General features: G+C 41.1%; 1 protein-coding gene across 2 annotated transcripts; it reads right to left on the bottom strand.

Annotated features, from left to right (window-relative positions):
• Positions 1 to 2,646: 2,646 nt before the first annotated feature.
• Positions 2,647 to 13,214, bottom strand: abhd8a (abhydrolase domain containing 8a). Of its 2 annotated transcripts, XM_062987679.1 has the most exons (6): positions 12,921 to 13,214; positions 8,061 to 8,128; positions 5,726 to 6,493; positions 5,407 to 5,577; positions 3,930 to 4,146; positions 2,647 to 3,069 (listed from the first exon to the last, which is right to left on the bottom strand). In XM_062987679.1, the coding sequence occupies exons 3-6, from the start codon at positions 6,478 to 6,480 to the stop codon at positions 2,878 to 2,880; spliced, it is 1,335 nt and encodes a 444-aa protein (XP_062843749.1). In that variant the 5' UTR covers positions 6,481 to 6,493; positions 8,061 to 8,128; positions 12,921 to 13,214; the 3' UTR covers positions 2,647 to 2,877. The 2 variants fall into 2 exon arrangements, with proteins under 2 accessions (XP_062843749.1, XP_062843750.1); XM_062987680.1 differs by lacking the exon at positions 8,061 to 8,128.
• Between the last annotated feature and the right edge of the window lie 2,343 nt (positions 13,215 to 15,557).

The raw sequence follows: 15,557 nt of genomic DNA on the forward strand, positions 1-15,557 counted from the left end.
ACATGTCAACAAAGGACATGGATTACTGGAACCATGTCCTATGGTCTGATGAGACCAAGATTAATTTGTTTGGTTCAGATGGTCTCAAGCATGTGTGGCGGCAATCAGGTGAGGAGTACAAAGATAAGTGTGTCATGCCTACAGTCAAGCATGGTGGTGGGAATGCCATGGTCTGGGGCTGCATGAGTGCAGCAGGTGTTGGGGAGTTACATTTCATTGAGGGACACATGAACTCCAATATGTACTGTGAAATACTGAAGCAGAGCATGATCCCCTCCCTCCGGAAACTGGGTCGCAGGGCAGTGTTCCAGCATGATAATGACCCCAAACACACCTATAAGACGACCACTGCTTTATTGAAGAGGCTGAGGGTAAAGGTGATGGACTGGCCAAGCATGTCTCCAGACCTAAACCTAATAGAACATCTTTGGGGCATCCTCAAGCGGAAGGTGGAGGAGCGCAAAGTCTCGAATATCCGCCAGCTCCGTGATGTCGTCATGGAGGAGTGGAAAAGCATTCCAGTGGCAACCTGTGAAGCTCTGGTAAACTCCATGCCCAGGAGAGTTAAGGCAGTTCTGGGAAATAATGGTGGCCACACAAAATATTGACACTTCAGGAACTTTCACTAAGGGGTGTACTCACTTTTGTTGCCGGTGGTTTAGACATTAATGGCTGTATATTGAGTTATTTTGAGGGAAGAATAAATTTACACTGTTATATAAGCTGCACACAGACTACTTTTCATTGTGTCAAAGTGTCATTTTGTCAGTGTTGTCCCATGAAAAGATATACTTAAATATCTGCAGAAATGTGAGGGGTGTACTCACTTTTGTGATACACTGTATATACAGGGGTTGGACAATGAAATTGAAACACCTGTCAGTGTGGGAGGTTTCATGGCTAAATTGGACCAGTCTGGTGGCCAATCTTCATTAATTGCACATCGCACCAGTAAGAGCAGAGTGTGAAGGTTCAATTAGCAGGGTAAGAGCACAGTTTTGCTCAAAATATTGCAATGCACACAACATTATGGGTGACATACCAGAGTTCAAAAGAGGACAAATTGTTGGTGCACGTCTTGCTGGCGCATCTGTGACCAAGACAGCAAGTCTTTGTGATGTATCAAGAGCCACGGTATCCAGGGTAATGTCAGCATACCACCAAGAAGGACAAACCACATCCAACAGGATTAACTGTGGACGCAAGAGGAAGCTGTCTGAAAGGGATGTTCGGGTGCTAACCCGGATTGTATCCAAAAAAACATAAAACCACGGCTGCCCAAATCACGGCAGAATTAAATGTGCACCTCAACTCTCCTGTTTCCACCAGAACTGTCCGTCGGGAGCTCCACAGGGTCAATATACACGGCCGGGCTGCTATAGCCAAACCTTTGGTCACTCGTGCCAATGCCAAACGTCGGTTTCAATGGTGCAAGGAGCGCAAATCTTGGGCTGTGGACAATGTGAAACATGTATTGTTCTCTGAAGAGTCCACCTTTACTGTTTTCCCCACATCCGGGAGAGTTACGGTGTGGAGAAGCCCCAAAGAAGCGTACCACCCAGACTGTTGCATGCCCAGAGTGAAGCATGGGGGTGGATCAGTGATGGTTTGGGCTGCCATATCATGGCATTCCCTTGGCCCAATACTTGTGCTAGATGGGCGCGTCACTGCAAAGGACTACCGAACCATTCTGGAGGACCATGTGCATCCAATGGTTCAAACATTGTATACTGAAGGCGGTGCCGTGTATCAGGATGACAATGCACCAATACACACAGCAAGACTGGTGAAAGATTGGTTTGATGAACATGAAAGTGAAGTTGAACATCTCCCATGGCCTGCACAGTCACCAGATCTAAATATTATTGAGCCACTTTGGGGTGTTTTGGAGAAGCGAGTCAGGAAACGTTTTCCTCCACCAGCATCATGTAGTGACCTGGCCACTATCCTGCAAGAAGAATGGCTTAAAATCCCTCTGACCACTGTGCAGGACTTGTATATGTAATTTCCAAGACGAATTGACGCTGTATTGGCCGCAAAAGGAGGCCCTACACCATACTAATAAATTATTGTGGTCTAAAACCAGGTGTTTCAGTTTCATTGTCCAACCCCTGTATATATATAGGCAGTATATTACACAATATGGTGACATTTGTGTTGAATAATATTTTTTATCGTCAGAAGGTGACACATTTAAATACGATTTTCCTTTTTGTTTGTCCTTTGAGCTCCAGCTTCTCCATTTTCTGCTCCTTCTGGGGCTCTAGGCATGTGTTAAAGAGGATGATGATAATATCACTTCTGTATTGTTGTACCATCACTATTAGCATCATGTAGAAAAACAAGACATCCTTGGATGTGCATATTGACTCTGAGCTCCTTTCTCTTGTCTGATTTGATGAACTGCTTAGGTCTTAGGTCATAAAATATCGCACAGTAGATTCACAAGCACTGCCACAAGCATGGAGACAAATTTGTAATTCAGCCTGTATGGGCTTAAAATATTTTGGTCTGATTTGGTCCAGCCAAGCATGTAAATATACCCGAGTTCCATTCATTTTCCATTTTGTTTAGACACCACAATAAGGAAAGGTGTTTATCCATAGGTAGTAGAGATATATGCCATTGAGATGCAATAAACCACCATTTCTGCTGTGAAATCAGGTTTTATTCTTTAACCCTCCAGCCAGTGTTGGCAGAGTGTCTGTCACCATTTGGGCCTTTCTTGCTCTTTATGGCGCAACCAGCTCGAAACATCAGCTCAAACCTCGGCTCCAGAAAAAACAGCCCATACCTCAGGGTGAAGACTCCACTTAATGCAGCCTGCAGACAAAAGCCTTCTGATTGGTTTACCTCCGAAGTACAAATCCTACTTGGTTATTTGTTAAGGGGCACGTTGTCTGTAGGGCCGGTCGGAGCGACGGTGGCATCGGGAGCAGAATTTGTTTTGGAGATGTCTGGCTCCCAGAGAAAGAATTCATGTAGAAGTGGGTTGACTGTGTCAGGGCATTCCATCATGACCATGTGACTGCCCTCTTCGATCACTTTGAGGAAGGCGAACAGGAGAATCTGGAAATAAAAAAAATAATATACTGTATGTATAATTTTAGTGAAATTTATACACCCATTGCTCCAGTTTAGTAATGTCCAATTCCCTTTCACAAATGCCCCTACCTTATGGGATATGTTATTTAAAACTAGAGAGGTGCATTTGCAGCTCAGCAGTCTAAATACTTTTGATCATGTATTTGATGGCGTCTGAATACTTTTGATCATGTATTTGATGGCGTCTGAATACTTTTGATCATGTATTTGATGGCGCCCGAATACTTTTGGTCTTGCAGTCGGTGGCGTCCGAATACTTTTGGTCGTGCAGTTTACATTTACATTTTCGGCATTTAGCAGACACTTTTATCCAAAGCAACTAGTAGTACACAATCTAAGCAATCAAGGGTTAAGGGCCTTGCTCAAGGGCCCAACAGTACCTGGCAGTACCTCAACCACTTGGTTGGTGGTGTATGAATACATGCCATGGTTGGTTGTCCACATATTTTTGGACATATAGAACCCATTCTTCTGTCTTATGAGCTGGTAAATAATCTCCATAATCGCTCTGCCATCTCGAAGATGAATCAATTTTAGACTCAAGCAGCTATTTTAGACACCATTTAATGTTTGGCATTAAAATAATGGACGTCTTTGTTTTATTGTTTTCCCATCATTACACATCTGCCACCCCCACAATGACTTCTGCACGTACGTAACACTTCTTACAGCACAGAAAGACTTTTGTTCACGGTGATCCTGTTTGCTACGTACTGTAACTGCACAGCCGAGGCAAATCCAAACAAAACACCCAATTACTCCTGAAAAAAAAAAACACTGATTATAATTAAAATCTGAGTGAGTAAAGCAGTATTTTTCTTTACCTCTGCCATGCGTTGGTCTTCATCCATGGGCACAAACTTGTCAAAGAGGCCGTGAACGAGCAGGATGGGCACGGTGAGCTCAGCATGGTATACCTCGTCTCCTTCAGGCCAGTACTGACCGCTCATCATGGCCCGTAGTACGAATGGGGACACGTTAAATGCATTACCTTCTTTCAGGAGTTGTTTCTCTTTAGCACCTTGCCTGGCAAAGCCAGCTCTAAGAGAGAGAAGCAAAAGTGAAGCAATGGATGAGAAAGAGAAGTGAGCCACATTTGGATTTGACTTAAAAAAATTATTTAGCAATTATTTCCATTTAATTTTGTACGTATGTAATATGTATGTTCATATTTATAATACTTTTATAATTTTTTTCTTACGAACTGTGCTACATTCAAAACATGTTTTCCCATTTAAGACAATAATTATTCCCACCCACTTTCCATCACTAGGGATGTAACGATACACTCCATGCGATGCACCCACGATGCGATGCGATTCACGATACTGGGTTCACGATACGATTTTTTCCAGATTTTTTAAACAAAATGAAATTGAAGACAAATTATGACAAAGTTTATTTTTATTATTTCTCTTTAAAAACATAAAATAAAATACTGCATTTGTGCTCATCTTTTATTTTTCTAAATAATACATGTCCTTTTATTTTTGAGGTAGGTACAAACTGAAATGCAATTTTAAAACAACGCATACATTTTATATATATATATATATATATATATATATATATATATATATATAATACAAATAAAGAAAGTATCCGCACATAAATACATTTGGCTGGAAAATTCCAAACATGGCAACCCTGTAGTGAAGTCAACCAGGCGAGGTGAATAGCGCCAGAGCCCTCTGCTGTTTAAAGTGAATATCGATTTATTATACATGTAAACCCATTTGAATCGTTACACATGTGAGTCCATTTTTAACTGTCTTGTGGTGCATCGTTACATCCCTATCCATCACATACCAGCCAACAGTCCAGAGGAGCAAGACTAGCAAGCGATCATTCTACAAACTAGCACTCATGTTGTGTCATTGGTGAGATCAACTATCCTAGAGGAGATAGCTAACTTGATTTGACACACAGCTTTGATATTGATAGTAATATATGATTGGTTGTGTGGCAGCCAGCGTCACAGGAAACATTGCAATAGATCAGGGTCTTTCTTAGGTGGATCGAGAGCCAAAAAAATGGGTAATAATAATAAAAAACAAGACAAATTTTAACCGGCACATGCTTTATGTTACTTTTTGTAAACCAGAGTGAGACCAGATTGTACATAAGCAGAGCTGAGCTGAGTCACTGAATTAAATGTCATCTGTTTTTTTTCTTCTCCAATATATCTATATCTACCATTGGCCAACTGAACATAATTTATTTGCCTCTGTTTGTTCAATGGCACTATATAACCTTACTCGTGCGCTCCTTCATGTAGTGTGGGTGTGTGTGTGTTCGTACTTGAGAAAGCTCCAGGCGAGGCAGGGTGACAAGCAGTGCAGGACGCAGGACGGTAGCTGGAAAATGGAACAGAGACTGGGCTCCAGCGCTGTAGGGCCTCCACCGTTTATCATAACCACTTTGTGTACCTGCTCAGGGTACTCGTGTGCCAGGAATGTGCAGAAGGATACTCTGGGATGTAAAAAAATATATATATTTAAATATTATCATTCCCATTATCCTCCTAGCTTTCATAGCTTTGTAGGAGTGAAAGACTCTCTGTCTTTGGTTAAGCAGGTAGGTAGGTAGGTAGATAGATAAATTAAGACCTTAAACTCACCCATATGAGTGGCCAATAAGAATGTTACGCTTGCGGGCGTATCTCTTAAAAATGGCCCTCAGGTCCTCAGCTAGAGCGTAGAAAGTATAAGCAGCCGCTATCTGAGGTGCCGTGCTGGCGCCGTGTCCCGCCAGATCTGGTGCAATGACCTCATAGCCAAGCCTGGAGAAGAAATCCAACTGGCGGCCCCAGATGTCCAGTGAGCCGCCAACACCGTGGATAAAGAACAGTGCCACGTCTGAATGCGTGCCCTTACAGCTGCTAATGCACCTCTCGGAGTCGATAAGAACCGTACGCTTGGGTTTCCTCTTGCGCCGCCTGGGTGGCGGAGCCGGTTTCTGTTGGTCTGACGCTGACAGAGATGGAGGAGCCGGTTTGGGCTCAGGAGAGGAGGGCGCCGTGGAGTAATCGGCGAGCTCCACTTCCAGAGTGCTGCACTGCTCAACTTCTCCATCGGGGCACTGCAGGATCTCGGAGTGTAGCACGTCCCCCAGGTTTTCGATTACCAGCTGCCCGTTGCGGTAGACGGTGATCTTGCGCTTGCAGTGGACATTGGGCCCTGGCTCCTGCTGAGCCTCGGCGTTGGCGGGGCGCTCGGGCAGGATGTGGCGGACTCGTAGAACTCGGCCTGGCTTCACCTCGATGAACTTGAAGCCGTCGGAGGGAGCTCTGTCGGACGGCTCCACTGGCAGCACTGTGTTGGCACCCTTGCCTGTCAGGCAGCACAAAATGCCCTCGGTGATGCTTGTTAGCATGGCGAACGTTTACCTGAATAAAAAAAAGCATAATAAAAAAAAAGTTGAATTACAATTGGACATAATGTGTCTTATGGTAGCCATAATGTTGGGACATAATATATCTTATGGTGGTTATAATGTATCATATGGTGGCTATAATGTTGGGACATAATGTATCTTATAGTATCCATAATGTATCATATGGTAGCTATAATGTTGGGACATAATGTATCTTATGGTAGCCATAATGTATCATATGGTAGCTATAATGTTTGGACATAATGTATCTTATGGTATCCATAATGTATCTTATGATAGCCATAATGTATCTTATGGTAGCCATAATGTATCTTATGGTAGCCATAATGTTTGGACATAATGTATTTTATGGTAGCCATAATGTATCATATGGTGGCTATAATGTTTGGACATAATGTATCTTATGGTATCCATAATGTATCATATGGTAGCTATAATGTTTGGACATAATGTGTCTTATGGTATCCATAATGTATCTTATGGTAGCCATAATGTTTGGACATAATGTATCTTATGGTAGCCATAATGTATTTTATGGTAGCCATAATGTATCATATGGTGGCTATAATGTTTGGACATAATGTATCTTATGGTATCCATAATGTATCATATGGTGGCTATAATGTTTGGACATAATGTATCTTATGGTATCCATAATGTATCATATGGTAGCTATAATGTTTGGACATAATGTGTCTTATGATAGCCATAATGTATCTTATGGTAGCCATAATGTTTGGACATAATGTATCTTATGGTAGCCATAATGTATTTTATGGTAGCCATAATGTATCATATGGTGGCTATAATGTTTGGACATAATGTATCTTATGGTATCCATAATGTATCATATGGTAGCTATAATGTATCTTATGGTAGCCATAATGTATCATATGGTAGCTATAATGTTTGGACATAATGTATCTTATGGTAGCTATAATGTTTGGACATAATGTGTCTTATGGTATCCATAATGTATCTTATGGTAGACATAATGTATCTTATGGTGGTCATAATGTTTGGACATAATGTATTTTATGGTAGCCATAATGTATCATATGGTAGCTATAATGTTTGGACATAATGTATCATATGGTAGCTATAATGTTGGAACATAATGTGTCTTATGGTAGCCATAATGTTTGGACATAATGTGTCTTATGGTATCCATAATGTATCATATGGTGGCTATAATGTTTGGACATAATGTATTTTATGGTAGCCATAATGTATCATATGGTGGCTATAATGTTTGGACATAATGTATCTTATGGTAGCCATAATGTTTGGACATAATGTATCTTATGGTATCCATAATGAATCATATGGTAGCTATAATGTTGGGACATAATGTATCTTATGGTATCCATAATGTATCATATGGTAGCTATAATGTTTGGACATAATGTATCTTATGGTATCCATAATGTATCATATGGTAGCTATAATGTTTGGACATAATGTATCTTATGGTATCCATAATGTATCATATGGTAGCTATAATGTTGGGACATAATGTATCTTATGGTAGCCACTTGAAATGTAATGATGTCCCTGACCTGCTTTTAGCTACAGTTCCGATGGCACTGCTTTATTTGTGCCGTGTGGGCACTTGTGTTGTGTTCCACTAAAAAAACAGGCACAATGAGTCATACAAGAGGCTGCAGGAAATTGCTGGTGTCTGGCGTAACAGCCGCTCTCACACTGCGGAGTATAAATCCCTTCAGTAAGCAGTAAACGACCAGAATACGGATTTCAGGAAGATTCTACTTTCACATTCATACATTCTAATTCTATTGGTTTATTTAATCATTCAAACTGGATTAAAGCTCCACACCAAGAACTGCAAACAAACATAATGAAGACCAAACACTCACCAACATGAATGACCCAAAATTCGATCAAAATAATAAAACATCAGGACGTTTAGAGCTCAGTTGTGCCATTTGCTGCAGAAAACTCGAGTCAATTCACATTTTGACCAAGACGCGGATCTTAAAATAGCCAGGGCTCTTCCACCACGACAGAAAGTGTCCCATTACATAAGTGCACGACTGTCCACAGTACAAACGAAGGCTTTCTGTGGGCTTGAATTTCAGTAGAGTTGTTGTCTGCTAGCCAGCCAGTGTCCAATCACAACACTTGAATGCGTGCAGCTGGAGATGAAAAGACAGACAATGGTCGAACAGGATTCTGGTAGAACAGGCTGTGTTTGTTGTATGTTTGTGACTGAATGTTGGTCTGTTGGCTTTGAATTGGTGGGGTTGACCAATTATAAAAACCAGTTGTGAATGCTGACCATTATGTAGATTTTTATCTTTGCCTGTAAATAAAAATAAATAAATAAAACTGTGTTTGCTTTGGTAAGGTTCTTTTAGTTTAGTCATAACATTAAAACCACCTCCTTGTTCTACATTTTATCAGCTCCACTTACCATATAGAAGCACTTTGTAGTTCTACGATTACTGACTGTAGTCCATCTGTTTCTCTACATACTTTTTTAACCTGCTTTCACCCTGTTCTTCAATGGTCAGGACCCCCACAGGACCACCACAGTGCAGGTATTATTTAGGTGGTGGGTCATTCTCAGCCCTGCAGTGACACTGAAACAGTGGTGGTGTGTTAGTGTGTGTTGTGCTGGTATGAGTGGATCAAACACAGCAGCGCTGCTGGAGTTTTTAAATAACGTGTCCATGTGTCCACTCACTGTCCACTCTATTAGACACTCCTACCTAGTTGGTCCACCTTGTAGATGTAAAATCAGACACGATCGCTCATCTATTGCTGTCTGAGTTGGTCATCTTCTAGACCTTCATCAGTGGTCACAGGACGCTGCCCACGGGGCGCTGTTGGCTGGATATTTTTGTGACAGTGAAGTGTTTAAATATAGCAAATAAGCATTGCTGTGTCTGATCCACTCATACCAGCACAACACACACTAACACACCACCACCATGTCAGTGTCACTGCAGTGCTGAGAATGATCCACCACCTAAATAATACCTGCTCTGTGGTGGTCCTGTGGGGGTCCTGACCATTGAGGAACAGGGTGAAAGGAGGCTAACAAAGCATGCAGAGAAACAGATGGACTACAGTCAGTAATTGTAGAACTACAAAGTGCTTCTATATGGTACGTGGAGCTGATAAAATGGACAGTGAGTGTAGAAACAAGGAGGTGGTTTTAATGTTATGGCTGATCAGTGTATATAACAGCTTTGAACCAATCAGAATGAAAAGACTCCAATTTCCTCCAATTATTTTGCCTTTGCACAATTCCAAAGCTGTGTGGTTTGTAGTTTGAGAAAGGTGAACGCTCAGTCTGAGAGGCCTCATCCAGCCCTGACGCTTCCCTTTTTTCGTCTATCGATCCATTGTGGAGCGCAGCTGCTGCACCTGGGGCGTAGAGCTGCATTAGTCAGCAGACTTGCTCCTGTATGGTGAGAGAGAGCTGGTGGGAGGTGAACTGACACACATATGATCAGCAACAGACAGGATGCAGAGGTGTCGTCTTGTCTTGTAATTTATGGAAATAACACAAACATACACTGACGAGGCATAACATTATGACCACTGACAGGTGAAGTGAATAACACTGATTATCTCTTCATCACGGCACCTGTTAATGGGTGGGATATATTGGGCAGCAAGTGAACATTTTATCCTCAAAGTTGATGTTAGAAGCAGGAAAAATGATCGAGTGTAAGGATTTGAGTGAGAGCCAAATTGTGATGGCTAGCCGACTGGGTCAGAGCATCTCTGCAGCTCTTGTGGGGTGTTCCCGGTCTGCAGTGGTCAGTCTATCAAAAGTGGTCCAAGGAAGAAACAGTGGTAACCGGTGACAGGGTCATGGGCGGCCAAGGCTCATTGATACACGTGGGGAGTGAAGGCTGGCCCGTGTGGTCTGGTCCAACTTACAATTGAGACTATATACAGTACATTGCAAGCAATTGAAGGTTAATGGCCTTGCTTGCTGGAAGATGTGGGGCTTGAACCAGCAACCTTCCGATTACTAGTCCTGTACCTTAACCGCTGAGCTACCCCTGCCTCCATCACTACAAATCTGAAGGTTGCCACATTTAACCTTTTTAGCATTTAGCAGACACTTTTATCCAAAGCGACTTACAATACTGTGACAGTATACAGTCTAAGCAATTGAGGGTTAAGGGCCTTGCTCAAGGGCCCAACAGTGGCAACCTGGCAGTGGTGAGGCTTGAACCGGCAACCTTCTGATTACTGGACCAGTACCTTAACCACTAGGCTACAACTGCACAACATTTCTAGTTATATTCATTTATATTCAGTGACACTTGCAACCATGTTTAGAGTTGCACTGGGTCCAGTGCCAATTGGGAACACTGGGAACAAGCCTGTTATACACCCAGGTCAGGGTGCCAGTTCAACCAAGGGCATTCGTCCTCATCTAAAGAATTTATAGCACCTACTGCACAGCCAATTTCACCCCACTTTATACAGTGTACATTCTGTACAACAGTTTGCACGTGTATTTATTTGTATTTTCTGTCTTTTAGTTTCACTTAACTCCTACATAACAAGGCCATTCACCCTTTCAGCCTCAGTGATGCCATAGAATGGCTGACCCTGCGCTTTGCCGCCAATCACAATATTCCAAACTTAACAGCCGGTTGTTTGCTGACAGGATGAATCAGCATTATTATGGCAGTTTCGGCAGACCAAAGGATTTTCCTGCAGCAGATGTATTTTCCCACATGTCTACAGGGAAACTCAATAAAAGACATCGATCAATACAGAGAGACTTCCATGACTAGGAAGGCTGAGGGTCAGAGTGAGGACTTTAGGCAGGGAGAGAGGACAGTTTTTAAGGCAAAAGGACGCTTGTCCATCACAAAGCTGCACATACATTTACTTATGCACACCTTAAAGACAAATTAAGCATCTAAGCTATTATGAGGATGTCCGTGTTGTTTCAAGACCAACGTTGGTCAATACATACAGCTTTGATATCTTTATATTAAGAAAGTAAAATGTGGGATCATGAGAGCCCAACATTTGACTTGAATGGAAGGACCAATCTAATACAGAGTATCATTGTATCAGATTTGACATTTTTCAGTAAATCCACTGACAAATCATATATTCTTTAGCCAGCCCAATGGGCAAGTGAAGCCTTCTGTCCAAAACCATTATTATTACAAGTGTTGTCAAGTTGATTCTGACTCCTGGCCATATTCATAGTGATTCTTTAGAACATCCAGTCCTCTGTTTAGGTCTTCAGGCTTTTTAATAGCTCGTTCATCGTTCTCTGAATGTATCCAGTAATGTTGTTGCTGGCGGTCTTCTTCCTCTTTTACCCCCCACTCTTCCAAGCATATTCATCTTTTTCACTGAAATGGTTCTTTTCATAATGTGTCCAACATAAGAGAGCTTCAGATTGGTTATCTGGGCTCTGATTGAGAGATTAGATTAGATGTTATTTGGTTCAGGATCCATTTGTTTGTCTTATTTGTACTCTTAATGTACTCTGAAAAGTCTTCACAGGAAGTTTGAAGGCATTGATATTCATCCTGTCCCACTTTTTATCCAGCTTTTACATCCATACCGGCAAAAATAAGTCGCTAAGGAGTTGAACCTAAGATCAAATGTTAGTTGATGAGTTTCATGCATTTCTGGACCTGTATAGTGACTTTTCTTTTAAAGCTGGTAGTAACTGATGTGAGTATGCATGCAGTAGTGCCATAGTTGTCATTACATTGCAGGACTACATAGCACACCTGAAGAAAATAATTAATATGGTTTAATTGATAGTTTTACTGTATATTCAGCTGGTTGTATTCATACCAAATGACATGCTTTAGTAGCCATACCTGTAAATTTAAACATTTAGGTTTGCCCCAGTGACCTAAAATACAAATACATAAACGCCTTACCAGAGACACAGAGAAATTACAAGCAGATATTAAAACACTATGAATGGATAAATAAATAAATATAAATGAATGAATGAATGTTAATGGCTCTTTCTGGACCTTCCTTAGATTATTTTCCCTGCTTGACTTTTATCTTAAGTTCCATCATGAGTAAGATTTATAGTCTACACTGGCACTTGGGTTGCCAATTCAATTTAGTTCATGCATTTATTGATGTGTGGTTTTTTTTTAATCATGTTGAGTAATATGTTTGTTTAATGGTTTAAAACCAATTAGTGTTATAAATATGCAATAAATCAGAATATGTACTGGAAAGAGTAAAGTATTTTACACATCACTGAATGTGTATGGAATGGTAGAAGTTAATGCATGGTGTGTATCTGTTTATAATACTGGCTTATAATAACCGTGTCAGTTGTATCAATTATGTTTTGTGTACACAATGCAGATCTGGCAACCGCAGTCTTTCTAGCATCATTTAAAAAACTTAATATAAAATGTAAGCAAGCTTACCTGTAATGCTTATTGCCTGGCCAAGCAGAATGGTGATATATTGTTGATTCCAGGTCTGCAGAAATGTAAAACAAGTCATTCGCCAAAAAAAGAAATAAAATCAAATTATAATAATATTTATAACCCGCTGCAGGAAGTCCAGCATTATATTTGTGCAGATCAAATATGCAGCGAGTGGCATCCTTTACATCCAAGCTAAATATATGGAATTATATTAAAATCAGACTTTACGGTGCATCCTTGCACCAGCCAAGGCTGCGCCTGTACCCTGCGCTCCGGTTTCGCAGTGCAGGCGGGCGGGAGACTCACCAACCCTGATGCCCTTGTTTTCTGCAGTCTGAAGGGGCGGGGCAGTTCAGGTTCCAGCCTGACAGACATTCCGTTTGTCCAATTACAGACCGCGGACTGTCCGCGCTGTAACCAATCAGACGGGCTCGCATGCTGTTGCTAAGGTTATGAGCCAGTAGCAGGCAGCACGACAGCGGTCTCCCTGGTATCTATGGTGGAGCTGAACATGCTGCTGTTTATTTCATTCTTCTTCAACAACACAGTCTCTATTAAATCCATATTCAAGTTTTAAAAGGGATCTATTGCGCGTTAGCCGTTCCTTGTTCTATTTCTGTTCACACTATAGCATAAACACTATCAGACATCCCAAGTTGCAAAAACTCATTTCAGGGAGGTACCCCCGGACCTCGACCCTGACCCCCCAAGCCCAAAAAACAAACAAAAAAAAACCTCTCGCACACACCAAAGGATATGGGTGATAACAGAACGTCACAAACACATTAATGTGTACTACATAGTTCACTAGAGAGTGTGAAAGATAATAGATTAATGTTCCCTAGTGCACTAAATTGTATATCAGATAACGGATTTATGTTCCCTACATAGTGCACTAGATAGTATTTTAGATATGAATTTGTTTTCTATGTAGTGCACTAGATAGTGAATTAGACAATTGGTTTATGTTCCCTACACAGTGCACTATATTGTATATCAGATTACGGATTTATGTTCCCTACATAGTGCACTAGATAGTATTTTAGATATGAATTTATGTTTTCTACGTAGTGCACTAGATAGTGAATTAGACAATTGGTTTATGTTCCCTACACAGTGCACTATATTGTATATCAGATCACGGATTTATGTTCCCTACATAGTGCACTAGATAGTGTATTAGATAACGCATTCATGTTCACTATATAGTGCACTAGAAAGTATAACTAGATGATGATTTGTGTTCCTTACATAGTGCACTAGTTGGTGTATTAGATAACGCATTCATGTTCACTACATAGAGCACTAGAAAGTATAACTAGATGATGATTTGTGTTCCTTACATAGTGCACTAGTTGGTGTATTAGATAACGCATTCATGTTCACTACATAGAGCACTAGAAAGTATAACTAGATGATGATTTGTGTTCCTTACATAGTGCACTAGATAGTGTATTACATAATTCATTAGGTTCTCTACATAGTGCACTAGATTGTACTGTATATTCGATCATAGATTTATGTTCCCTACATAGTGCACTAGATTGTATATTAGACAATTGATTTATGTTCCCTACACAGTGCGCTAGATTGTATATCAGATAACAGATTTAATACACGATCGGGAATAAAGTGTGTGTGGGTGCGCTATTGGCCGCTCGTTCTAGATTCCGGGAGATTTTATCTGACTTGCGGGCATCAGGGAGCCGCTATGTATATGGAACTTGCGGGAGACTTGGGATGTCTGGCATATACACTATTATTTTATACCCAAACGCATGGACATTCTGTTGCCTGCTGCTCTTACATTATGCAACATGACTGCAGGGATTTGATCCCATCTAATTTAGCCACTGAATCATCAGTAAGGTTAAGGTTGGGTGCTGATGTTTGTGCGGTAACACATATTTGCAGTCACCCCAGAGGTACTGGATTCCCGAAAAGTTCCGTTACACTTGATTCAGCATTTTCTTTACATTTTCAGCATTTAGCAGATGCTTTTAGCCAAGGCGACTTACAGTACTGTGACAGTATAGTGTCTAAGCAATTGAGGATCAAGGGCCTTGCTCAGGGGCCCAACAGTGGCAACCTGGCAGTGGTGGGGTTTGAACCAGTGACCTTTTGATTACTAGTCCCGTACCTAAACCGTTAGCTACATCTGCTTTCACTTTGTTTACACTCTAAAAGGAACTGCTTATTCACAGTCAGTGTGAATAGCTTAGTATTGTGCTTGAAGATCTTTGATGCTCGTGTGAGGTTGCTCGGTCATGAAATCCCAATCCACAAAATCCCAAATAATGTCAGTGTTGATCTCAGGGTGGTTAAAGGTTGCAATCGTTGTGCTCCGACTAAAACTGATGCACATTCATTTTTAAACGTTCATCTCTTCTAGGAAACAGGCACACTATTATTTTAAACCACTACTTACATTAGATTATCAGCATCATAATCATCACTTTCATTTTTTTTCTACCTCTTTATTTGAATCAGGGTTGCAGTGGGTCCGGAGCAATGCAGTAACGCACCCTAGACAGGACACCAATCAAATATGACGCCCAAACGACTAATATCACAGGTAGGATTTTGAAATGCTGGTCCCAGCTCTAGTGGGCTAGCATAATTTACTGCTGTCTC

This window comes from Trichomycterus rosablanca, chromosome 25, assembly GCF_030014385.1.
Source record: "Trichomycterus rosablanca isolate fTriRos1 chromosome 25, fTriRos1.hap1, whole genome shotgun sequence".
Lineage (NCBI taxonomy): Eukaryota > Metazoa > Chordata > Actinopteri > Siluriformes > Trichomycteridae > Trichomycterus > Trichomycterus rosablanca.

Excerpts from the sequence above, each read along its gene's own strand:
- abhd8a (XM_062987680.1), bottom strand. The coding sequence starts at position 6,480 with ATGCTAACAAGCATCACCGAGGGCATTTTGTGCTGCCTGACAGGCAAG. Across the intron at positions 5,578-5,725 it reads CTTATTGGCCACTCATATGG|AGTATCCTTCTGCACATTCC; the intron begins GTGAGTTTAAGG and ends TTTACATCCCAG. Across the intron at positions 4,147-5,406 it reads CTCGCCTGGAGCTTTCTCAA|AGCTGGCTTTGCCAGGCAAG; the intron begins GTACGAACACAC and ends TCTCTCTCTTAG.